Here is a 27,346-nt window from a genome sequence, read left to right as displayed (position 1 = left end):
GTGGAAACGGTGACACAACTAAGGCCATCCACCTGCTGCCTTGATGCTTTACCTACCAACTTCTTTAAGAATGTTTTTGACTGCCTAGCAATAGACATACTGCAAATAGTTAACAGCTCTCTTCAATCAGGCAATTTCCCAAAAGCCTTGAAAACTGCAGTTATTAAACCTCTTTTAAAAATGCGGAGCCTAGATGCCTCTATTATTAACAACTATAGACCAATTTCAAACCTATCTTTCATAAGTAAAATCATTGAGAAAGTTGTCCTCCAGCAACTTAATCAATTCCTGGCTTCAACTGGCTGCTACGACAACTTCCAGTCAGGATTTCGACCTCTTCATAGCACCGAGACCGCTCTTATTAAAGTTGTAAACGACATCCGTCTTAACACAGACTCTGGCAAAGTTTCAATATTAATGCTATTAGACCTCAGTGCTGCATTCGACACTGTTGATCACTCAATACTTTTGGACAGGTTGGAAAAATGGGTGGGGCTCTCAGGCACAGTCTTAAGTTGGTTCAGGTCATATTTACAAGATAGGAACTATTTTGTTTCCATTGGCGACTTTGTATCAGAACCAACCAACGTGACGTGTGGAGTACCGCAAGGTTCGATCTTAGGGCCCTCTTTATTCAACATCTACATGCTCCCACTAGGGCAAATCATGCGAAATAATAATATTGACCACCACTGCTATGCCGATGACACTCAAATCTATGTAGCGCTATCACCAAATGACTATCGCCCCATAGATCTGTTGTGCCAGTGCATTGAGCAAGTCAAAGACTGGATGTGCCAAAATTTTCTCCAACTAAATAAGGACAAAACGGAGATAATTGTTTTTGGTGCTAAAAAAGAAAGGCTTAAAGTAACCCAACACCTTCACTCTCTGTCCCTGAAAACTTCAAACAAAGCCAGAAATCTTGGGGTCATTATGGATTCAGATTTAAATTTCGATAGTCACATCAAATCAGTGACAAAATCGGCCTACTATCACCTCAAAAACATAGCAAGATTAAGAGGACTCATGTCAGCTCAAGACTTAGAAAAACTTGTACATGCATTTATTAATAGTAGGCTAGATTATTGTAACGGTCTCCTTGCAGGTCTTCCAAAAAAAACTGTCAGGCAGCTACAGCTTGTTCAGAACGCTGTTGCTAGAGTTCTAACAAAGACCAAAAAATTTGAGCATATTACACCAATTCTTAAATCCTTACATTGGCTCCCTGTATGTCAGAGAATTGATTTTAAAATCATGCTGTTCACCTATAAATCACTACATGGTTTAGGGCCAAAGTATATCACTGACATGCTTCCACTATATAAGCCTTCTAGACCGCTAAGATCTTCTGAAACCAATCTGCTAGTGATTCCCAGAGTAAATACAAAACATGGGAAAGCAGGATTTAGTTACTATGCAACAAATAGCTGGAATAAACTTCCTGAAGATTTAAGACTTGCCTCAACTTTGACCACTTTTAAAACAAGACTGAAAACTTTTATGTTTACTTTAGCTTTCAGCTAAATCTTAACTACATTGCACTTTTAACTTTTGCACTTTTTATAATGCATTTTTAATTTTGCTTTTCTTTTCTTTTAGTTCTTCTATTTTATTTCATTTTATTATTTCATTTATTGTATGACATGTTTTTATGTGAAGCACTTTGAGTCTGCCTCGTGTATGAAATGTGCTATATAAATAAAGTTGCCTTGCCTTGCCTAAGAGCGGCTTGCATTTTGATGCTAATGCTTTTATTAAAGTTGTTACTCTCAATGGTAAATGTATAAGATTTTATGGAAATATTAATTCGACCTACTTGGGATTTGGTCACTAATATTACACACAAAATATTTTATTTTATTTAACCACACAGCACATACTGCTGTGGGTGGGTTCACAGTGAGCTTTCATTCATTACTTTTCCTTTTGGCTTGAATTTTTGTATACTGTGAACCAGGTGTGGGGGGAGTGGGGGGGGGCGCATGGTTCGGGCTAATGCAATTGATACAATGAATTAATTGAAAATGTAACATGGTTATTGTCTAAGGAGATTTTTAAAAATTGTGATTTGATTCTTTGAGGTGTACTTTGGCAGCTATTAAAGAATTTATTCCTGGAGGCAATTTTAAAAAGCGACTGGTTTAAATTTTTGTCAGGATTGGAGCCTGTCTCAGCTGCTCCGCATTCTTTTTTTTTTACAGTTAAATATGCACATTTCTTTTCTTCCAGTCTGTGGCTGTGGACGATGCATTCCTGCAGTGCCTGGGCTTCCTGCTGTGCTGCGTGAACTACTTAGACTTCTTTTTAAAGGTTTCTTCCCTAAATGCGCTTCTACACAGCTGTTGAAATGTATTTCTAAATGGAAGTGTTAAATACCTTCTGCACAAGTCATCTGCTAGGTACACAGAATTTTGCCATTTTTCCCATTGGTCATGTCATTTTAATGTCAGAACTCCCAAAAGCTTAATTAGGGTCCATGGCAAAATGTTATTTTTTTTACATTTTTTATACGTAAAAAATAACCTCAACATTTCAGCACTCTGATCTATTATAAACATAATGTGTTTCATAAAGCATATGGGTATGTCTTGTTCTAAATCTATAACTGTAAATATAAATCATGTATGTTTATAGCACAAATAACACTGCACAGTATAATTTAAACTATTTGTTTTTTTAATTATATACAGTGCATTCAGAAAATATTCAGACCCCTTCACCTTTTCCACATTTTGTTACGTTACAGCCTTATTTTAAAATGGATTAATTTTTTTTATCATCAATCTACACACAATACCCCAGAATGAAGAAGCGAAAACAGCTGTTTAGAATTTTTTGCAAAGTAATTAAAGAAATAACAGAAATATCACATTTACATTAGTATTCGGACCCCTTGCTATGACACTCAAAACTGAGCTAAGGTTCATCCTGTTTCCATTGATTATCCTTGAGATGTTTCTACAACTTGATTGGAGTCCACTAGTGGTAAATTAAATTGATTGGACATGATTTGGAAAGGCACACACCTTTCTATATAAGGTCCCACAGATGACAGTGCATGTCAGAGCAAAAACCAAACCATGAAGACGAAGGAATTGTCCGTAGCGCTCCGAGACAGGATTGTGTCGAGGCACAGATCTGGGGAAGGGTATAAAACAATATCTGTAGCATTGGAGGTCCCGAAGAACATAGTGGCCTCCATTATTCTTAAATGGAAGAACTTTGGAACCATATAACCATATAACAATTTACAGCACGGAATGGAAAAACTTTGGAACTACTAGGATTCTTCATAGAGCTGGCCGCCCGGCCAAACAGCAATCGGGGGAGAAGGGACCTGGTCAGGGAGGTGACCAAGAACCCGATGGTCTCTCTGACAGAGCTCCAGAGTTCCTCTGTGGAGATGGGAGAACCTTCCAGAAGGACAACTATATCTACAGCATTCCACCAATCAGACCTTTATGGTAGAGTGGCCAGACGGAACCCACTCCTCAGTAAAAGGCACATGACAGCCCACTTGGAGTTTGCCAAAAGGCACCTAAAGAACTCTCAGACCATGAGAAACAAGATTCTCTGGTCTTGGTCTGATGAAACCAAGATTGAACTCTTTGGCCTGAATGCCAAGCGTCACATCTGGAGGAAACCAGGCACCGCTCATCACCTGGCCAAAACCATACCTACGGTGAAGCATGGTGGTGGCAGCATCATGCCGTGGGGATGTTTTTCAGCGGCAGGAACTGGGAGACTAGTCAGGATCGAGGGGAAAATGAACAGAGCAAACTACAGAGAGATCCTTGATGAAAAACCTGCTCCAGAGCACTCTGGACCTCAAACTGGGGCGGAGGTTCACCTTCCAACAGGACAACGACCCTAAGCACACAGCCAAGACAACGCAGGAGTGACTTTGTGACAAGTCCGTGAATGTCCTTGAGTGTCCAGCCAGAGCCTGGACTTAAATCCAATCGAACATCTCTGGAGGGACCTGAAAATAGTTGTGCATCAACGCTCCCCATCCACCCTGACAGAGCTTGAGAGGATCTGCAGAGAAGAATGGGAGAAATTACCCAAATACAGGTGTGCCAAGCTTGTGGAATCATACCCAAGAAGACTTGAGGCGGAGCGCTGCCAACGGTGCCACACAAAGTACTGAGTAAAGGGCCTGAATACTTATGTAAATATGATATTTCAGTTATTTATGGTTAATTTGCAAAACACCTGTTTTCACCTTTTTATTATGAGGTATTGTGTGTAGTTTGAAGATTAAAAAAAAAGAATTTAATCAATTTTAGAATAAGGTTGTAACGTAACAAAATATTGAAAAAGTGAAGGGGTCTGAATACTTTCTGAATGCACTGTATATTTAAAACCCAATTTGGATTAATCATCAAATCCTATCAAGATGTCTAACTTGGTTTTAGCCTTGCAGAGGCCTTTGATGTTCACCTTAATTTTTCAGAACTAAATATAGCAACAATATCCCTGACTAAAGGCTGACATTAGTGTAGTAACTGTACAATTAAATTATTAGGTGATTCAAATATTTTAATGGTTACAACACTAATGTTTAGTCTTCAATTTCTGAAATTATTATGTCACATTAGTTTATAATTCCACGTATTGCTTCCCATTCTGATTTCTTGTTTCCCCATGATAACTCGTCATGTATGAGTCTAGATTAAAAGTCAGGGCAGATTTGTTTTTATGTAGTGCCACTCATGACATTGAAACCGGCCAAAGCATGTTGTGATCAGTGCTTTGAGTTGTAATCTGGGAAAGCAGCTACTGGCATGGATACTCTAAAGTACCAAGCATTAGTGAAAAGGTCTGTCTTGATGTTAAATGTGGGAGAAATATTGGCATGACCACAAAATAATCCTTGAATAGGTCCAATTAGAAAGTGTTTCATCAAGAGTCGCTGGTGAGTGGGAAGCTTCAATTTAATGACCTGTTTGAAAAATAGTATCACTAACAATGTAGCACTCCCTGTATTGAACTATCAGCACAGATAAAAGAATGGAGTTTTTGGAGTGAAACTTCAATCTCTCATTCTGTAACATAAAGTTATCACCAAGCCACACCTGATAAGAAGTGTGTAAGAATGCTGCCGAGATGGGGATTGGTACTAACATACTGTTTCAATGCTTTCTGTTTCATAGCCCAGAAATGTTGAGGCGACTTTTATCATCCCCACAAACTGCCTTACAACCAAACCCCTGACCATGAAACACCAAGATTTCCCCTCCCACACCCCAACTCCAACACTGAAATCTAGAGCTCATGATATCGGCTAATTTTTCATGACCAAGAAATCTAGGACAGAGGTCGCCTTATATTTGTTTTGATCCGAAGCAGAGAGGTGTGAAATATTGATTAGGAATAAAATTTAGAATAGTTTCAGAAATGGAAAAATCTATTGAATTTTGTAATTGGAATTTCTAACGGCCTTGCGGCAGAGCTCAAAATATTTCAGTTGTAGAATATTGCAACTTCGAAAATCTTTTTTTTCTTTATGCCAGACTTTAATATACTGTCTTGCATATTTTGGTTACCCCTTTTATGCGTTTTCCTTGACCGTTGGCGGTAAAGTTGAAGCTAACTTTGCTAATGTTGCCCAAGTTTCTCAGTTGCTTCTGTAAATATCAAGATGAAATATAAATGGTGATTGAAAAAAAAGATCCTTGCTGTAATCCCCAGTCATTCCTTTGTAACTCATTCTAAATACTGACCCTAGAGCTAGTCTTCATAAAATAGAGAAAGGTATCCATTGTTTGCACTAATTATTATATAGTGATCTTTCCCAGAAACAGTGTGAACAAAGACTTGACTTTGCAAAGCATGGTTGTGTAACCATCAATAAATAATGAATAAATAATTATTGTATCGCCTCATGCGTGAATCAATGGTGTAAGGCAAGGGAAACTGAATTAGATAACCATTTACAGTTTAACACTTTTCATTGAGGTAAAACGCCAATAGCTGATGCTACTTTTCAACATTTCACCATATTGTTAATGAACTTGGGTGGTATTTCATCAATTTATTCTCCCGTGCAATATGCCAGTGTTCATTCTGGCATAAAGTTCAATTTCTATTTAGAAATACATAGTTCATTTAATGCCTGGTTGCTAAATGCTACAAATAGTGTGTGCATAATTCTGGTGCTAGCTTTTAAATCTATTTATCAATGTGCATCGTCATTTTAAATAATATCATTGCTCGGAGACTTTAACTTCCCATATACTAAACCTTAAAACTGTGGGGAGTTGTTTATGACACATTGGTCACTTAAAGCTACGCTACTGCATGTCTAACCAGGTATTTTTGTCTACCTTGTACTTAAATGCTATGTAGTCAGGCCACTGACTTTCTTGGCATCCATTTACAGTCTTGTACAATGGTCTCATGTAGTAGCCTTTTGTTAATTGTTAGGACTAATTTTAAACAGTGGTTCAACTGTTGTATTCAAGAAGAATGTTGAATTATCCCAATTTGAAAAGCCAAGTGCCTTTGCAAAACTTGATGTTTCTGTAATCCATACATGGTCCAATCCCTGATCAATTCACAATTCCATTATCTACCCTTTGAAGTATCTGTTTGGGGCAAAAATGATCAGCTAAAAAAAAACAAAACTATCTTTTCAGTCTTCCCATAAATAGCTTTAACTGTGCCTGTAAATTTATTTTTCTAAAAATAAATCTATTATTTCCATGTTGTTAACTGTTAAAGTCAGCATTTATTTTGAGGAGTTGGAATCCAGTGCTTTGTTTGAAATTTGCACCTGTGACATAGAACACTATTTTCATATTTTTCTATTTTCATAATAATGGAATGAGGATGGGGGGTGGGGGGGAAGCAGTCTTTGCTAATTAATAGCATAATATTTAATGCGCCACAAGATGACAGCTTCTTTGAGAAGGCAGGAAATTGCATTACTTTGTTTAAAGCGTCTGATATTTAGCTTGCTTCTCTGGTAATATTCATTTGTAATGGGTGATATTGAGCCTCTGAACTCAAATAGTTTCCTGTAGCCAACAAACCTTAATTACCTGCTCCGTTATTTTGCAGTGTGGAGCAATCAAGGTTGTTAACGTGTATCAGCTGATTTTCAACGCTCTCAGCTTCTCTGAAATGGAGACTTGAAATATTAGGACTTGGGAGGGAACTCATTTTGAACTCAATAAAATGTTAGCGCCTGTATGTGAAATGGCCATTATCCTTAGTGGGACACATTAATGATCCAGGAAATTTCCAGGATGCAGAAATGTGGTTTATGGAATGCACAGTGGTGCAACGGTAGAGTTGCTGCCAGAGACCCGGGTTCAATCTTGCATGTGCTGTCGGCGTGGAGTTTGTGCGTTCTCCCTGTGACTGCATGGGTGCTCCGGTTTCTTTCCATATTCCAAAGACATGTAGGTTAATTGGTTTCTCTAAGTTAACCATGGTATGTAGGATAACATAGAACAAGTGTATGGGTGATCGATGGGGGGGGGGGGGGGGAGAATCTCGGGCCGAAGGACCTGTATCCACGCTGTATCTCTTAAACTAAAACTTAAAAACCGATAAAGGAGGATCCCAGCTACTTTGGTAACTGGGTCCCTGGAAACCTGGATACTTCATATGTAACCGTTAAACAAAGTCTGTACTGTATTGTCTGTACTGTATGATATGCAGATGCCTCTAATAAAAATTTATTTAAAATTAAAAAAAATATATTAAAAAATAAAATAAAACTTAAAAAAGCTTAGTCTTTCTGTATTGTTTCCTATGATCATGATCTATTTGAGTGGTTTTCCTTTATCTCCCCAATTCTCTGCCCAGTTTTGTTATGAGTTTGCGTAGTGCCGATTATATGATGCTGTTGCTGCTGCTCATTACTATTGCCCTTAACCCTGTCATGAGCTTGTTTGAAGTGCATATTTCAGGAGTTGCTTGCAGATTGACCATGATTGAGAATGGAGTGCTGATTTGCAAAGTTTCAAATTGTGCATCACTCATGCTACTTGTAATCCTTGAGTGTATGGATTCATTATTTTCTGACTAGGTGCAACTTTTTGAAAAGGAAATATGCAACTTCTCTAACATTTCCTTTGAAGGCACCTTGTCATGTGTTTATTTTTACATATAAACAATTGCTATTGCACGATTCAACCCTTGAATATTAAAATGATTAACTCCCTCCTCGTCAGGATGAAGGAGAATAGCAGAAAATTCTTTGGTTTCTGATTCATTGTATCTGCCTTAAGAGTATATTTCACTAGTTCTTAATGTGTTGTGCTGCATTATTTATTCTAACATTGTGAAGGTTGATCTCTAACCAGGAGTATTATTTTCTCTACAGCTTGGATTTCATCCTCTGCACTAACATTTTTGCAGTTTCTTCTTTTTGTGTCATTGGCATCCAGTGCTTCAACTGGTACTGTACGAGTTCCTAGTTAGGTGCTACATTTGGGAAAGACTCGGTCCAATTTTGTTATCAATTTATCATGCTGATTAGGCCCATGCTTGGGAAATTGTGTCCATCTGAAGGTGCTTCAAGTTTGATACTTTTTATTTAAAAAACAAAATCCTAACTTATATTTTTGTTTTTAAAATAGGAACTGCGGGAAATGCACAACAAGCAGCAAATACAGCGACAGATAGAAGCTGAAATGGAAATGCAGAAGCAGAAGGAACAAGACTGGAGGACACAGGAACTAGAACGACAACACGAGAAAGAAGCTGCTCAGAGGTGTTTACATTTTATTCACTTAAAATGTGTGTAAAGCTCTGATAATCTTTTCCAGTTTAGTTTAGAGATACAGCACGGAAACAGCCCCTCCGAATCTGCACCGACTGGCGATGCCCATGCATTAACACTATCCTACGTGAGGGACAATTATTTACATTTATGCCAAGCCAATTAACCTACAAACCTGTACGTCTTTGGAGTGTGGGAGGAAACCGAGGAAACCCAAGCCGGTCCCAGGAAGAACGTACAAACCCCATACAGACAGTACCCGTAGCCTGGATCGATCCCGGGTTTCTAATGCTGCAAGGCAGCAACTCTACTGCTGCGTCACCATGCCACCCTTTTTAAAGTGTTACATGGCATAAATTTCCAGTAAACCCAGTGAGTTTAAAGAGTGTAGGAGGCAGGGCCTGCTGAGTTTAAAGGGAGCATGAGAAACAGCCCCAATGAGCCCCAGTGCCAAACCACTGGGATTTCTGAACAGTTAGACACTGGATTATCGGTGTTTGGTTAGCACTGAATAAACAAAGCAGCGGATAGGATAGGAGATGTCAAGAGAAGTACCAATTTCTCTACAAATAGCCACAGTGAATTTGTATTCTCGTTACCTCTGTTGCTTTCCCATAATTGTACAAAACGATACATCTACTTCTGGATAAACATTAGTACTGAGCATGTCCACAATTCTACAAAATGCAAGAGAAATTATCAGAAAACCATGAGTAAAGTTTAATAGCACAATAGATAGTTATTATAAAAGATTCCAGATTTTGTTACTGTTGGCATGGTTCTCCTTCCATTTCCCATCTCCACCTCCTCCCCAGTACCCTGAGTGTATTTCCTTGTTATTTTTCTGAGCCCGCTACCTGTCTCTAGCATAGGATACAATCGGCCTCAGTCCTTCAGTTTGGAGGGAACAAATAATTATGCTTTTCTGAATTGGATCCTATCAAACTTCGACCAGAAATGCACATACAGGCTGGGACAACCCACTTAAAACTCCTATTTACTAGGGGGCGCTGCTCTGTGCAGCAGCCATGTCAGCAGCTCGTCAGTTTTTTCAACCTTTTTTTATTTTTTCGTATGTTTAAAAGTCTGTTTTTAATGTTTCTTTGTGTGTTATGTGTGGGGGTGGTGTGTGGGGGGTGGTGTGGGGGGGTGAGGGGGAAACCGCATCGGTCGCCTCCTCCATGGAGAGGCGACTTTTTCCAGGTCGCCTCCCCCGTGGCCTAACATCAAGGATCGACGCGGCCTTTCCCGGAGACGCGCCCGGGGCTTCAGCGGCGGGCGCAGCGTGGACTCTCGATGTGGAGCGGGATAGCCCTCGCTGGAGGGGAGCGCTCCGTTTCGCTGGCCCGGGGCAGCCGGCAGCCTGAAGTCGCAGCCTGAAGCCGCGGTCTGCAGAGCTCCAGCTGGTGCGGCGTCTGCAGCCCGGGATCCCTCGTGGGGGACCCGGGGGAAGAAGAAGCCATCACTGCCGGCCCGCGGCCAACTTCTACCGCGGGCCCGGCGTGGACTTACCATCACCCCTGGAGGGGAGCTTCGACCGCCGGCCCTGCAGTCTACGTTGCTTCTGGCTGCGGCGGGGACTTTAAATCTCGACTGCCGGCCTGCGGCCTACACCACCTTAAAGCCGCGGTCTCCGGTGAGGAAGAGCCGATCCTGGACTGACTCTGGACTCTGGTCCTGTACACGGGGGGGAAATGGAGGAGGACTGGCCAAATTTTTGTGCCTTCCACCACAGTGATGAATGCTGTGGTGGATGTTTGTGTTAGTTTTATTGTGTGTTCTTTATTATTGTACTGCTGCTGACAACCCAAATTTCCACCGACCCTGGTTGTGTGGTAATAAATTATATCTATCTAAAAAAATTATATCTATGTGAATCGTGTCCACTTGGATAAGGTGCCACATCGGTTTTGTGGGATGGTGGAGTGGCGTTCAGTGTGGGTAAAGTACATAGACATGCTTTGATGACTTGGGTTAATTATACAGTGTTTGCCAAAAGTTTATTTTCGATTTATAGTAACGTAATTTTTTTAATTCTTGATAGATTTATTATTACCTTTGCTTGAAGCCTATTGTCCAACAAACTACATCCCTAGACTAACTCCTCTCAGTCCTGTTAGTACAGATATATTGAAGTATAAAGTTGGCTCACGCCATGATGGTCAGCTCAGGCCTGACATGGAATCTGAGATTTGGTTTGGTGCACAAATTTTCACCTGGCCTTTTTTCCAATGAAAGATAGTGCTGGAGTAACTCAACAGGCCAGGCAGCATCTCTGGAGGACAAAGATAGGTGACGTTTCGGAACAGAAGAAGGCTCCCGATCCGAACGTCGCCTATCCATGTTCTTCAGAGATACTGTCCGACCCACTGATTTACTCCAGCACTTTGTGCCTTTTTATGTAAACCTGCATCTGCAGTTTCTTATCTCCATCTGGCCTTCCAGTTTTATTTTAAACAACTTTTCAGGCTAATGTGTTTGAGGTGTGTGCTGCACAGTTAACATTTTAATGTGTCTTTTCTTCATACTTAGCAAACCAAGAACAGGCAGCAATATTAGAAGCTCAGAGAAAGGTCATCAGCAGTCAGGGAGGAACGTGCAGAGGAGAGTTAACATCGTAGCTCTGTTGCGAGAAAGACTGAACTTCATTAGATGGTTTAGGTATCATCATCGAGGTGAAATTTATTAATAAGGAAATGTCAGTCCACAAGATTTGATCTTTAACTTCCTGAAAAGCACAAATTTGTGGCACAGGTAGAACTTGTCACCTCATCATGTTGGTGTGGTTACTTAGTCTGAAATTAATCCCGATTATTCTTTCTGTATGGCTTTGAGTTTTGATATAGTTCAAGTAATCATCCACTTGTCCATGGATTATGGTATCCAGAGCAGGTTAAATGCAATTTATCCAGGGTTGCATTGGTCACAACCTTAGTCATTCCTTGCTGCGTTGTATCTGTGTTCAAATTGCTGTCTTTATTTACCAATTCCTCCTTGTGCTCAGGAGCAACCCTGGTCATTCCCTTCCAAGAAAGAATACTTCATCCTTGCAGTTTATTTATGAATATTCCAAAAATTGAGTAACCCTGCCACTAATTTGCTTAAATCTTTGTTATTTTTAAATATTTGGCTGTCAAGTCCCAAAATGAATTGTAACCTTCATTTTATTAATGTTGGAGGTGAGGTTCTTGTCCGTGATTATTTCATTGTTGATAAGAGTGAACCAGAGGTAATTAGGTTGTTGGGTTAACTTCACATCATGGATGTGAAACTTTGATCAATCTGATTACTCAGTCCCATACAAGTCAAATTAATGAAACTAGATTGAACCTTAAAAAAATCAAGTATTTAAAAGAGAATATGCAACCTTAAACAGATGTCTGGCGCTTCCTTCCTTGTATGGCACCATTTTCTACGTGGTTTTATTGCAATGAATGAGCCCAACAATTGTGTTTTTTTATTTTGTGTGACCCAGAACAGACTAAATTGAAATGCAATCAAGGGAGTGTCATGGTACAGAAACAGCTCTTTCTAATCCAAGAAGGTTTGCACTTCTAAATTAAATGGCTATTTTTCTTTTTTTGAACAGTACAGCACAGTATCGGGCCCTTCGGCCCAAAATGTTTGTGTCATAGAAACATAGAAAGTAGGTGCGAGAGTAGACCACCAGGTCCGTCGAGCCCGCACCGCCAGTCAAACATGAACATGATGCCAAATTAAACTGATCTCGTCTGCCTGTACATGATCCATATCCTTCTATTCCATGCACTCTTATGTGCTTTGTTCATTGTTCCTAATTGCCGCCACCTGTAGCAGTGATTTTATTTTAAAATCATGTTGTATACCAATGATTCAAACTTTTAGTTTGACTGCAGAATTCAGCTTGGAAGTGAGTAAAGGTATGCAGAACAGGCAAACAACCAATTATTTCAGCGCCTCAAATGGGGAAAATTGCCAATAAATAGGTAGATCACCTGAAATCATATTTAATATACAGCAAGAGAGCAAATACTATTTTACTGGAGGACAGTGATAAAGTTAAATATGCAGAGAGGACAAAAAAAATTATACGACAGCAATTAATATTGCATTCTGAATACAATAGAATAGAATGCCTTTTATTGTCATTCAAACAGCTTGGTTTGAACGAAATTGCATTTCTACAGTTTTAACATTACAAAAAGCCCAAGACCCACACTTAACATAATTTACACAAACATCCACCACAGTGAATCTCCAACACCACCGCACTATAATGGAAGGCAAAAGTCTTATCTCTTCCTTTTGTTCTTCAAGTTCAAGTTCAAGTGAGTTTATTGTCATGTGTCCCTGTATAGGACAATGAAATTCTTGCTTTGCTTAAGCACACAGAAAATAGTAGGCATTTACTACAAAACAGATAAATGTGTCCATATACCATGATATAAATATATACACACATGAATAAATAAACTGGTAGTGCAAATAACAGAAAGTGGTTGCTAATAATCAGAGTTTTGTCCGAGCTAGGTTTAATAGCCTGATGGCTGAGGGGAAGTAGCTATTCCTGAACCTGGTTGTTGCAGTCTTCAGGCTCCTGTACCTTCTACCTGAAGGTAGCAGGGAGATGAGTGTGTGGCCAGGATGGTGTGGGTCTTTGATGATACTGCCAGCCTTTTTGAGGCAGCGACTGCGATAAATCCCCTCGATGGAAGGAAGGTCAGAGCCGATGATGGACTGGGCAGTGTTTACTACTTTTTGTAGTCTTTTCCTCTCCAGGGTGCTCAAATTTCCGAACCAAGCCACGATGCAACCGGTCAGCATGCTCTCGACTGTGCACCTGTAGAAGTTAGAGAGAGTCTTCCTTGACAGTCCGACTCTCCGTAATCTTCTCAGGAAGTAGAGGCGCTGATAAGCTTTTTTGATAATTGCGTTAGTGTTCTCGGACCAGGAAAGATCTTCAGAGATGTGCACCCCCAGGAATTTGAAGTTCTTGACCCTTTCAACCATCGACCCGTTGATATAAATCAACGCGGTCCAGCAGTTCAAATGCAACGTCGAGGCGACTGGGGCTCCCGATGTTAAAACCCCCGGCGGGCGATGGTAAATCCCGCGGCTGAGTTCTTTAAACCCCGCTATTCCAGCGGGATAAGTTGCTGTTGCGGGAGCTCTGAAAATCGGTCTCCCAATGTTCCTGTCCACCGGGCCTGCGGCCGAAGCTCCGAAGTCGGGTCGCAGCCGCGCGCCACCGCAGCTCTCCCCGCTCCGAAGTCGGCCAGCTCCGCAATGGCGAGTCCGCAGGCTCCGCGACTGGAGCCCTCAGGTTGGTTCCGGCCGGAGGCCACCGCCGGCTCCACGATGTTAGGCTCAACGACACGGAGACCCGACAGGGAAAAGATTAAACGGATTCCCCCCCACCCCCCACAGAAACGCAGCTAAAAAATAATAAAAACTAGAATCAAAAACATACATTTAACGAGACAAAAATTAAAAAAAGACAGACAGACTACAGTTGAGCCGCTGCCGTTAGGCCCCGCCACACTGACCACACTTTCTTTGATGGCTCATTCTAAATTGCAAGTGATTTTTATTTCCATTTAAAATGACTGAGCAAGTGTGAATGGATATCCCCTTACTTCATTTTTCTTCCTATGTTTGCAAGTTCTTTTTCTATTTTATGAAGATCTCACAAATTTGTAATTTGCTTTAGATCAGCACAGGAGCGTGATAAACTCTGGCAGGATCAAGTTCAAAAGGATGAGGAAAAACGGCTAAGAAGCCTCCAACAGGAGGAAAATCGAAGGGGGGAAGAGACGCTTCAAAAGAGAGAACCCGAGGAAAAGAGCAAGCCGGAGATATTAAACAAAATGTTCCAACAACATCTGGAGCCATCAAAGAAACCGTCTCCGAGTGGATGGCAGCCACCAGGTACAGTCTGGCTATTCGAATCCCAAATTCTTAATCAGTTGAGATTGTCGTAGTTTTACTGTATCATTGAAATTTTGACGACGAATGAAAGGATGGGAGTATGGCGTTTACTCGTTTGGTATGGTTGAATAAGTTGATTCATTCTTTATCATTCATTACTTCAGCATTTGCAAATTTAGTCCACTGTTTGTGTTTTTCGAGACTTGATTTCTTTTTCCATAACTCCCTGAAAGTGACAGCACAAGTAGAATAGTAAAGAAAGCATATTGTATGCTTGCTGCCTTCTGTCAGGGCCTCATTAAAGGAAGAATGCAGATTTGGAGAGGATGCAGAAGAGATTTGCCACAATGCTGCCTGGATTAGAGGGTAGACATAAAATGCTGGAGTAACTCAACGGGACGGGCAGCATCTCTGGAGAGAAGGAATGGGTCGAGACCCTTCTTCATTGTGTCATTGGATCATCCAGATACTGGATTAGAGAGTTTCGGCTACACGGCGAGGTTGGACAAACTTGTCTTCTTTGGAGGGTCAGAGACCTGATAAACGTTTGTATTAAAATAAAATATATGGGAAGCATAGATTGGGTAGATGATCAGAACCTTGCTCCAAGGTGGAAATGTCAAAGACAAGAGGGCACAGCGTTAAGCTCAGAGGAAGAATGTTTGAAGGAGATGTGCACAATATCATGAGAGGGAAAGATCGGGTAGATGCACAGAGTTTCTTACCCAGAGAAGGGGAATTGAGTACCAGAGGACATAGGTTCAAGGTGAAGGGGAACAGATTTAATAGGAATTTGAGAGGTAACTTTTTCACACAAAGGGTGGTGGGTGTATGGAACAAGTTGCCAGATGAGGTAGTTGAGGCTGGGACTATCCCAACGTTTAAGAAACAGACAGGTACATGGATAGGACAGGTTTGGAGGGATATAGGCCAAGCGTAGGCAGGTGGGACTAGTGTAACTGGGACATGTTGGCTGGTGTGGGCAGGTTGGGCCGAAGGGTCTGTTTCCACACTGTATCACTCCATGAGCAGATACGATAGCGGCGCTAAAGAGGTTTGTAGGCGGGCACAAATTGTAGAGGGATTTGGATCACGTGCAGACAGAAAGGATTTGTTTAATTTGTGTATGACGCAGACACTGTAGCCCTTTGGAACATTGTGCTGTTCTATGCAGTTGTAGCCAAGTTACACATCAGTGAGATGGCAGTGTCCCTAAAATTTCCTGGGTGTTTTTTTTTTTTTTTTAACTGAAGTTTCTTTGCTGGAAACGTCAAAGTCACAGATGCAAATGTTTGTCGTGTTTAACAAAGTATTGAGCTTCATGCGGAGTTTGGTCTGACTCGCATTAAGCAAGTTATGAAGAAATGGTATCTTTTCAAAGGACTGTATACTCTCAAATTAGAATGGAAAGAAGCCATGGCTAAAATTTGGAATGCAATTTTTGGCAAATTGAATTCCCTCAACTATGTTGTGCACCAGTTAAAACTGTTGTAGTTCTGTCATGGCAAAGACAAAATCTATATATTTTGTATATTTGCATGGTGCACTATTTTACTTGGGGAATTTAGTGAAACCAGCGGCAAAATGATTTTATTTTAATAAAATGACATTGTTTTTCCTTTCATTTTCTCAACAGAAAGGCCTACATCAGTAAATTCGGATCAAGATGGTGTTAAAGTTGTATATTATAAAGCACTGTACCCATTTGAAGCTAGGAGCCATGATGAGCTTACCATTCAACCTGGGAATGTCATAATGGTAAGCATTCTCTGTCTTATCTTGGTCAAAAGCTTATGGTTTAAGGTACTTTCCGGATGAGAAACAAGGATGAATTATCCAGCTTTGAAATTTGAATGCTAACTTTCGCTTTTTTAAAATGTTTTTGTTGTTGGTTTAAGTGTGTGAAGGAGACAGGAGAGTTGAACGTATTCTTTAAATCTTTGTTTTGCGCTGACTGCGATGCACAATGCTCTGTATTTGTCTGGATGGCACTACAGACATCTTCATGTAATTTTTATAGCATTTCCTTCGCTCCATAGATGCTGCTGCACCCGCTGAGTTCCCCCAGCAATTTTGTGTACCTTTAATTAACTACAGACTCATTCATTTTACACCACAGCATCAAGGGAATTTAATTTATGTTGAGCATTTGAGATATTCTGGTGGAAATACTTAATTTCACATAAAACATGTATTGCTGAAAAACCTCCCCCCCCCCCCCCCCCCCCCCCCGTTTCATCGAAAAACCTTGTCTTATTTTGTGCATCTACAGATTTATTGTGATGTCAGGTTGTATCAGAGGGCACTTAAGCTTCAATTGCATCAAAACCAATGATAACTGCAGAGATTGCTTTCAACCTGTGGGCCACAGCAGGTTCGACAGTCCACCACCTTTTCTAACTGATATCAAGATCTATTAAATGCTTCCCTAGCAAGTAATAAAACATGGAACAGAAAGTGGCCTTCAGCCCATGATGTGCAGAATACGATACCAAGTTAAACTAATCACCTCTTCCTGAACATGACCTATATCCCTCTGTTGCCTGCATGTCCATGTGCCTATCTAATAGCCTCTCAAACTCCATTATAATAGGTGCCTCCACCGCCCCTGACAGTGTGTTCAGGATACCTCTGACGCCCCAGGGAACCCAATCCAAGTTTCTACAACCAGAATTGCCTAGACTGGCCCTTTCCTGTGAATTATTTTTATTTGAAAAAGCGTTGCTATAATTATTTGGATCCCTATATATTACAAAATTCTGTATTAATGGAATGGAAGTTCATGATTCATTTAAGATGCCTAATGTTTGCATGGCATAATCAATATTTAATATTTAGAAATCTTGAACAATAATTTATGTTGCAAAATAAACAAATGCAAAAATATAATATTAGGTAATCTTTTTTGATCCTTGGTAAAGGTTGCTTTGGATTTCCAACAATGAGTTGACAAAGTTCGAATTCGCGATTTGAAGATATATTAAATAGATTGCAACACATTTGTTTGTTTCTATCTTCATTGTAGAAGTAATAGCACATGTAGATTTTTTTTTTAAATCAGTAAGTTCTTTGTTTGCTGTGATTGTTTGATCATTATATCATAGCTCTTCAGTAAATAGTGATTTCTCTGTATTATAAATAATGGAATTTTAAACTGAAATGTAATCAAAGTAAACATGAACTCTTAATAATTCATGTTTCAGATCGATACAGGTTTGGCCTTAAATCATTCACAGTTCAGACTATTCATTTTAAAAATAAATAAATTTGTGTACTGACCCAAATTTAGATTTCAAAACATGCTGGGTTGTAATGATGCTATTTCTCAGCTGTGGAAAATGTTGTAGTAAAGCTTGGTTGCTCTTTTCTTTTCAGTATGTCCCTCACTGCAATGCAGCCAAATAAATGAAACTTTAAATGTAGTCATTGTTAGAATTGTTGGAAACCAGGTTGCTGTGAAAATGACAATATAATCACGACCACTTCCTTGTGATTTTGGTTATGGGATAAGTATTGACCAGAATACTTTGGACTGCTGAACAGTCCTCTCAAGAGCTTAGAATGAAGTCATGGTCTCCCAACATACCTCATTGCTGCCCCTACACTTTTTTGTGTCTGCACTTTCTGCAGCATTATATTTTGCACTCTGTTTTCATTTTCTTTTTGCACTACCTGTTCTATGTGTGTATGACTAGATTATATGACTGGATAGCACCTCAAACCGTGCCTCGTATTCTGCCTAGGTAGTTTATAACCTAACAGTATGAAGATGTAATTCTCTAATTTAAGGTAACTAACCTACAAATAACCCTTTTTGTTTCCTCCCCTCCCGACTTAGATGAAGCCATTATTCCTTCTCCCCCCCCCCCTCCTTTTCTACTATTCCTTCCTCTGGCTTCATAATTTGCTTCTCTGCTATCACATTTCACACCTTTTTGTCTTTTATTCTCTGGCCTATGTCCAACCATCTGCCCATGAACCCTTCCCTTTTACCTGCATCCACCTATCACTCGAGGTTTTGTCCTGCCGTACCACTCTTCTAGTTTTCTCCTTCTCTCCCACCCCACCACAATCAGTCTGAAGAAGGGATCTGACCTGAAACTTCACCAATCTAAGCTCTCTAGAGATGCTGTCGGACCCACTCCAGCACTTTGTTGTTTTTTGTAGACCAGCATCTGCAGTTCCTTCTCAAGCTTTTCACGGTATCTCGATACTTATTGGTGTTGGCTTATTGCCATGTGTAGAGTGTCAGGCTGGAAATTTGTACGGAGCTTTGAACTCTGAGCCCACTGTCTACAGGCAAGAGTGCAATGAACTGACCTTCAACTGGCACTATATTAGTTTAAAAAAACTTGTTGACAGTCATTTTCACCCATCCTGTCATCCAAATTCATGTAAATGGGAATTTAAAAAACATTCTGTCAGCATTTTGTGCATTCATTTTAGTTAATTAAAGAAAGCATTTTGAAATCCTTATTTATTTATTTTTTTTATATACTAATGAAATTTGTAACCTTTATTTTACTTTCCTTTTTCATCTTTTGCTTTCCTGTTGGAGGTTAAAGGGGAATGGGTAAGTCAACAACAGCATTTTTGGTCCTACATTTCCATTTGTTTTGTATACTTGCGTATTTTTCCATTATAGTTTGTGAAAGAAAATCTCAAAGAACCTGACCGTAACACATTTTAAGGTTTAGGGCAGCTCAAGGCAGTGTTCAGCCCCCTGCTCTAATATATACCCATGACTGTGTAGCTGGACAGAGTTTCAACTCCATCTTTAAATTTTCCAATAACACCACCGTTGCGGATAATGATGAGTATAGGAGGGAGATCGGTCATCTGATTGAATGGTGCCAGAGCACGTCATCCTTGCTCTTGACGTCGGTAAAACCAAGGAACTGATTGTTGATTTTGGAAGAGGAAGGCCAAGGATCCACAAAAAACATGTCTTCATCAACGGGTCGGTGGCGACGAGAGTCAAACCTTCAACATCCTGGGTGTGTGCATTTCTCTAAAGGTCCCCGTCCTGGGCCCAGCACATTGATGCAAATGTAAAGAAAGCCCATCGGCTCCTCTACTTCGTTAGAAGTTTGAGGAGATTTGGTATGTCAACGGATACTCCAACTTCTACAGCTATACGGTGGAGAGAATATTGACTGGTTGCATCATGACCTAGTTTGACAACTCAGGTGCCCAAGAATGAAGGAGATTACAAAAAGTGGTGAACACTGCCCAGTCCATTAAGGGTACTGATCTCCCCACCATCCAAGGAATCCACAGGAGGTGCTGTCTCAAACAGACAGCCAGCATCATCAAGGACCCACACCACCCAAGTCCATGCTCTCAATTCATTCCCACATCAGGAAAAAAACTAACATCCAGAAGGAACAGCTTCTTCCCAACAACCATCCGGCTATTGAGCACTATGAACCCCAACTAAACTACAAACTGCCTTGGTTGCTCCAGGGACTTTTTTTTTGTTTGTTTACTTTTATTATCTATTGAGCACTGTGTTTCCAAACCTGTTGTGCTGCTGCAAGTAAGAATATAATTTTTCCATTTGGGTACATATGATAATAAAGCACTTGCCTTTTCTCTTGACTCTTCCTGGTATTATGCAATTAAAATGTGAAATTCTATCCTTTTCTGTGAAATTACAAATCTGTGACCTTCAGTATGTAATGCACACAGTACTTGTTGCTTTCTATTCATCCAAAAATACCGTTTTGTTGCGTGATGTGAATGTCAGAATCAAAAGATGCAAGAATGTTTCCATGTCGGCAAGTATATAGAAATAATCAATGGCACACATCTAAGATAGTAAGTTCAATTATTTTGTTCAAGCAGGAAATAATATGCAGTATTTCAACTGTCAATGTTACACCACCATTTGGACATTGAAGGAAAGGGTAAAAAGTTAGGTTTGTTTTTAAAGTATAGTATTGAAATGGGCCATTCACCCCACCAAGTCCATGCTGACCATTGATCATCCGCTCACACTAGTTTAGTTTAGAGATACAACATGGTGAGTTACAGAAAAGGAATAGGTGACTTTTTTGTGCCTATTCCTTTCCTCCAGAGATGTTGCCTGACCTGCTGAGTTACTCCAGCATTTTGTCTATCTTTGGCATATACCAGCATCTGTAGTTCCTTCCTACACATTGTGAGTGACAGATACGATGATAGAAAACCTTCATTTCTGCACCGTATCATTTTAATTAACTGACTTTAAGCTAAACGTTGCACTGCATTGGAGAAAAAATAATAAATTTTATGAAAATGTATATTTATACATTTATTCCTGCAGTCAGTAATGAATAGGTTGGAGTTAAACCAACATCTGCAGTTCCTTCGTACACATTATTGTCGCTGGAAGCTTCAGCCGTTGGGGGGATGTTAATTAACCATGTTCAAGAAAGTTAAATGTGGTGGGAATCAAAGATCCTATAGCGGATCTTTGGTGGAAATGGTGAATGTTTGAAATCTATCTGTCCTTGCTTGTTATGTACCTTTCAAAATCAGAGGCTTCTTTTATCACCCCTGCACTCTCAAATAACTCCTCCTGCCATGGATAGTTTACAAATTTTACGATTTGTAAAATGCCGCAACTTTGGCTCATAACATTTTTCAATCATTCCATGTTCAGCCTTTCACTAATTGGTACATTTGTTGACTATTTGTGAGTAAATGACAATTTGAAGATTCCTTATTTAAATCAATGCTGTTGCAGAATGCCGTCTGCTTTTAATTGGCCAACAATTATATACCTCTGCCTGTCTGCATCGATTCCAGCTGGAATGTTTTTACTGCAGTAAAACATACACTAATTGCATTGCAAAAGCAGTGAAACAAGTCCCTTTGTTTTTGGTATTCTGAACATTTTTAGTTTTGGATAATAGTCTATTTTTCATCAGAAAGATAAAACATTGTGAATAGACTGAATCTGAGATTAAGTTTTGGAGGCTGGCTTTTTTTTTGTTGCAAATTTAATAATTATATGCAGGAAATTCCTTTCGAGACACAATTGAATGTTCTTAATTTGCTTTGTGTTAGGTGGACGAAAGCCAGACTGGTGAACCCGGGTGGCTTGGAGGTGAACTGAAGGGAAAAACTGGATGGTTTCCTGCAAATTATGCAGAGAAAATTCTGGAGAGTGAACTGCCGCCCACTTTACAACCAGGAACACGACTTACTGCAAAGATTGCTCCTCACACAGTGACTGCTGGTGTTGCACAGCCCATGCCCGAGACCACCACATCCTCCAATTGGGCAGATTTTAGCTCCACGTAAGTGCAAGTGTATTTATTTATAGAGGGAGGTCACATCCCAGGCAACTAGTTATAATTACACTAAATATATATCAGGAATAGAATTGAAAGTGAATCGGTGATTAAATGCAAACTAAATAATAGTTTGATGTCAAAATAATTTTTCAGCTGGCACTTTTTTGTTAAAAGCTTAAAACATTGTGCTGAAATTTACAACAAAGTGCAGGAGTCAAGAGCTCTGATGTAGCATGCTACCATCTCTGAATTTGTGGAAATGCCATATTTCTGATAGGTTGGATTACAACAGACACTGAAAAACTTGTAAATATTTCCTTATTGAACCAAAATGTTAATGATATTAAGATGCAGTTCTCATTTTAGACATGCTTAAATTAAAATGGCTTTCTTTTATCAAGCTGCAGTCTGAGCTATATATTCATTCAAGCGTATGTACACATAATGGCCATATTTAACATTGAGTTCAGTGCAATGATAATTTTTCGTGGGCTAATACATTTCATAGACATAATGTGGATGTGGAGAGGATGTTTTCAGTTGTGGGAAAGTCTCAGATTAATAGGAGGAAGGGCATCTAAGTTTACGGGCAGAAGGCAAGAGAATGGGGTTGATCGAGAAAAATAGATCAGCCATGATCGATTGGCGGGGCAGACTCGATGGGTGAAATGGCCCAATGCTCTCCTGTGTCGGTGATCTTATGATTTCTGATATGGGAAATGTACCTCCTTTAATATCTGTAATAATATTTTTTGATTGCGAATATAGTTTGCTTGTAATTGTAAATGCTGAGGTTCCAGTAGTGAAATGTCAAGGAGAGATTCTGTTATATTCCTGTTGATTGGGGTTGATGAAAGGATTTGAGTGGGATTTCAAAATTGCTGAGGCTAATCAATAATTTTCTCTGTATTTTCACTGCTGGAGAGCTGAGAATAAAGGTGCTTAGTCTTGTTTAAATAAACAAACAGTGCTTGTGGGAGTTGAGTTAGGAAATGCTTCTACACCAATAGAAGTCGGGTCATTTAATTTTTGTGAGTGAGATATTGTTAACCAAAGAGGTTAATGAATAATGAGAAAAGACAACTGTAAGGATTTGGATCACAGATCAGACTTCATCTTGATAATCAATGGAGAGGCTAAATGGTCTGCTGTGCCCTGTATAGGTCAGGCACATGACCGTTCAAAATTTCTTTGGCTTTAAAAAAAAAATTACATTCCTCTGCAAAATAGTCCTGCATTTAACTTTATAATTCTGCTACAAAAGAGATTCATGGGGATAAAAAAAAACACGTATGACGGTAAAGTCATATTTTCTGTCAGAGTAACCCACATTGATTCTTGCCAAGGATTAAAGCTGTGAGTGAGGCAACAGAAGTCTGGAGAGTTGCTAATAAATATTGTTTCAGTTTAGTTTATTGTCACGTGTACTGGGGTACAGTGAAAAACCTTTGTTGCCTGCTATCCAGTCAGCAGAAAGACAATGCGTGATTACAATCAAACCATTTACAATACTGTACTTGTACCTATACTTAAGGGCTGCAAGTACATACTCAAGCCCCTGTCCCAATGTACGAGGTAATTCACGAGTTCTCCCGCGTTTTTCCCTGATTCGAACTCGGAGAATGTCCGTAGTGAGTCCGTAGGAGTTCGTGGATGTCACGTAGTGGCTCATAATGTTCGGTAAGTACTCGGGACATCCGGTAAATTCGTGAAGTTTTGTCATCCCTGTAAACAATGTCCACAAGTAAAAAAATACTTGTGATGAAAAAAATTGTTACTTCTTACTCGTACGAGCCGCTAAGAGACATCCACGAATTCCTACGGACCCGCTACGGACATTCTCCGAGTTCGAATCGGGAAAACTCGGGAGAACTCGCGAATTACCTCGTACTGTGGGACAGGGGCTTAAGCGGACTACAGGCTGGTGACCTTAAAGTTAGTGGACGGAAAGTTAATCAAGGGGATTTTGAGGAACTGGATATACCAACATTTGGAAAGGCGATCATTGGTAAGGAATATTCAGCATGACTTTCGCTGCTGCTAAACTGTCTCACCAATTTGATTTAAAAAAAAAAAGGGACACAACGTATTAGAATAACTCAGCGGGTCAGGCAGCATCTCTGGAGAACATGGATAGATGACATTCTGGGCAGGGTTCTGACTTGAGGACGTCACCTATCAAAGATGTTACCTGACCCACTAAGTTACTCCTCCACTTTGTCCTTTTTGTAAATCAGCATCTGAAGTTCTTTAGTTTCTACCCGGAAAGGTGTGGATGGAGTGGATGTGGAGAGGATGTTTCCAGTAGTGGGAGAGTGTGGGATTGGTAAAGGTGTCAAAGGTTATGGAGACAAGGCAGGAGAATGGGGTTGTGTTTCAACCTGTAAAAAGATTGAATAACAAAGCTGCTGTTAAATTTGTGTACTTCCTTTTGTTCAGTTGGCCCACTACAGCCACTGAGAAACCGGAGAACGACAACTGGGATGCTTGGGCAGCACAGCCTTCACTCACTGTTCCTAGTGCGGGTCAGCCACGTCAGAGATCGGCATTCACCCCCGCTACCGTGTCTGGATCATCTCCATCGCCTGTGTTAGGCCAGGTGGGTAATAAATGCAACTGTTAACTTAAAGAAAGACCCACAAAATGCTGGAGTTAATCAGTTACCAGTAAGCTTGAGTCAGGCAGCATCTTGGAGAACATGGATAGGTGATTTTCAGGTTGGGGACCCTTCTTCAGATTGAATGCAGAGGTGTGCAGAAAGAAAGCTGGAAGAGTGGATGGACAGGACAGAGCATGGCAAGTCGTAGGTGAACTTAGACGGGGGGGGGGGGGTTGATAGGCAGATGGTTGGACAAATGCCAGAGATGCGCGCGCACGCACACACACACTCACGGATTAGGGAGCTGAAAATTGTGTACTTAGAGGATTGACGAGGTGCGGATTATTTAGGCGTGCAGGGAGGGGATAGATAGGTGCGAGGTCAATCAGGGCTCAAGGGGGGAGGACGGAGCGGGTTCATGGGGGAGGTAATTGAGGGGATTGTTCCCTCCCCTTTCTCGCCCAGGGCACTTCTCCCTCCCCTGAGCCCTGGCTGACCTTGCATCTTAACATAGTTTGGTGGGGGTTTGTTTTGTGTATTATCACTCTTGATTTACCCTGCATGTTGGGCTGAAATTCATCCCAGGGGCAAGTGGTGTTATGGGCGACTGGACTATAAATTGACCGTGTATAATTTGATTTCAGTTCATTGCTATTTTGTTCTTTATTAAGAACTGAAAGCAAAGCTAAGGTGAACGAACATTTGATGAAATGCTCAGCAGGTTAGGCACGACAGAAGGATTATTACTTGGGTTCCAAATAAGATGTCTCCTTTAAGGCAAAATTTCAAACAGGAAAAAAACACCTAGATATAGGAACCAGAGAAAGTTGGAGGTAGTATTAGATCAAAGAGAAAGATGGATGATGCTGCAAAAATGGAGTAAGCCTCAGGATTGGGGAAATTTCCAAATTAGGTGAGGAATGCCAAGAAGTTCATACTGCAAAGGAAATTGGAATAAGTAGTCAAAGAGGATATCCAATACCAAACTAAGAGCGAGTGTAGATATTCAAAAGGGACAATATTATCATTATGTAATAATTATATAAATATATGTAATTATATTAAAATAAATATATAAGTTAACATGTTCCTTTCCGTCATGAATGGGAGGAATTAAATTTAGTGACGATACAGCAAAGAAAGTAAACTTGATGATCATAGAAATTATCATTGCTTTTAAAAAGTTATTGGAGAACTAAGAGACCGGAAGGCAATAAATCCTGAGTACCTAATGACCCCCATTGTGTGGGGTTAAAGCAGGTGATGGATACACTGAAAGTTAGCTTCCAAAATTCCAGTCACCAGCAGTTATCACAACATGGATGGCAGCAGTTGTGACCCCATTACTTAACGAAGGACCGAGAGACAAAACGGGGAGCTATCAACCAGAGTCTTAAGATATTTTTTTAAAAGGGCGATACAGTGGCACAGTAGTAGAAATGCTGCCTCACAGTGCCAGAGATCCTGACTACGGGTGCTGTCTGTACGGAGTTTGTAGGTTCTTCCTGTGACCTGCGTGGGTTTTCTCTGGGCGCTCCGGTTTCATCCCACACTACAAAGATGTACAGGTTTGTAGGTTAATTGGCTGCTGTAAAAGTGTAAATCTTCGCTAGTGCATAATATAGTGCTGGTGTACAGGGATTGCTGGTCGGCGCAGACTTCGTGGACTGGAGGGTTTGTCTATCTCTAAAGTCTAGACCAGTTGAATATTATCGGTAGTGATGAAAGTGCTAGAGCCTTATATTAAGAAAGTGACGACAGGGCAAAGTCAGCATGGATTTATCAAATGGATTTACCTGCCTCTGCATCTCTGGCTGGCAGTCCGTTTCACCTAGCCATCACCCTCTGTATCAAGAAATGGGCCCTCTGGTCTCCCTTAAATCTCAGCTTAAACCTGTGCCCCCTGGTTGTGGACTCCTCAACTCTTGGGAGGGTAGGCGGAACGACTGTTTGTTCACCTTATCGATGCCACTCATGGTTTTGTATGATCTGATTCTGCCTGGAAACACGAGTGTTGACCATGAAGTTACCCCACAGTCTCCTATACTCCAGAGAGAAAACAATGTCCCAGCCCTTCTCCTTTATAATTCAAGTCCCGGTATCCTGAGTGATGGGTCTATTCTGAACTCTTTCCATCTTAATGACATTATTTATTTGGCAGGGGGAGAAGGTTGAAGGGCTTCAAGCCCAAGCTTTATATCCTTGGAGGGCAAAGAAGGACAATCACCTCAACTTCAACAAAAATGACATAATCACTGTTCTAGAACAACAGGATATGTGGTGGTTTGGAGAAGTTCATGGACAAAAGGGCTGGTTCCCCAAATCCTACGTGAAACTCATTTCGGGACCCGTGAGGAAATCTATCAGGTATGTTTTTTTTTTAAACACTTCCAATGACAATTTTATTTTGCTACCTTGGCCCCTCACCAGACTGATTCCTGTCAGGACTTTCATATGAAGAAAGACTGGATAGACTTGGCTTGTACTCGCTAGAATTTAGAAGATTGAGGGGGGATCTTATAGAAACCTACAAAATACTTAAGGGGTTGGACAGGCTAGATGCAGGAAGATTATTCCCGATGTTGGGGAAGTCCAGAACCAGGGGTCACAGTTTAAGGATAAGGGGGAAGTCTTTTAGGACCGAGATGAGAAATCATTTTTACACAGAGTGGTGAATCTCTGGAATTCTCTGCCACAGAAGGTAGTTGAGGCCAGTTCATTGGCTATATTTAAGAGGGAGTTAGATGTGGCCCTTGTGGCTAAAGGGATCAGGGGGGTATGGAGAGAAGGCAGGTACAGGATACTGAGTTGGATGAT

General features: G+C 40.4%; 1 protein-coding gene across 8 annotated transcripts in view; it reads left to right on the top strand.

Moving 5' to 3' along the window:
• itsn1 (intersectin 1) overlaps window positions 1-27,346 on the top strand; it is a 178,451-nt gene that overhangs the window by 78,689 nt on the left and 72,416 nt on the right. For 5 of the 8 annotated variants that reach the window (XM_033032421.1, XM_033032419.1, XM_033032424.1 and 2 more), the window contains exons 17-23: window positions 8,598-8,731; window positions 14,430-14,647; window positions 16,284-16,405; window positions 19,206-19,220; window positions 21,701-21,933; window positions 24,370-24,529; window positions 26,691-26,896. In XM_033032421.1, the coding sequence (XP_032888312.1) occupies window positions 8,598-8,731; window positions 14,430-14,647; window positions 16,284-16,405; window positions 19,206-19,220; window positions 21,701-21,933; window positions 24,370-24,529; window positions 26,691-26,896 (1,088 nt within the window). The remainder of the gene's footprint in view (window positions 1-8,597; window positions 8,732-14,429; window positions 14,648-16,283; window positions 16,406-19,205; window positions 19,221-21,700; window positions 21,934-24,369; window positions 24,530-26,690; window positions 26,897-27,346) is intronic. The other 3 variants (XM_033032423.1, XM_033032422.1, XM_033032425.1) reach the window with 1 other exon arrangement.

Source organism: Amblyraja radiata, chromosome 14, assembly GCF_010909765.2.
Source record: "Amblyraja radiata isolate CabotCenter1 chromosome 14, sAmbRad1.1.pri, whole genome shotgun sequence".
NCBI classification, from domain to species: Eukaryota; Metazoa; Chordata; class Chondrichthyes; order Rajiformes; family Rajidae; genus Amblyraja; species Amblyraja radiata.
The sequence above is the reverse complement of the archived record's forward strand: the minus strand, read 5'-3'. Positions and strand labels throughout refer to the sequence as shown.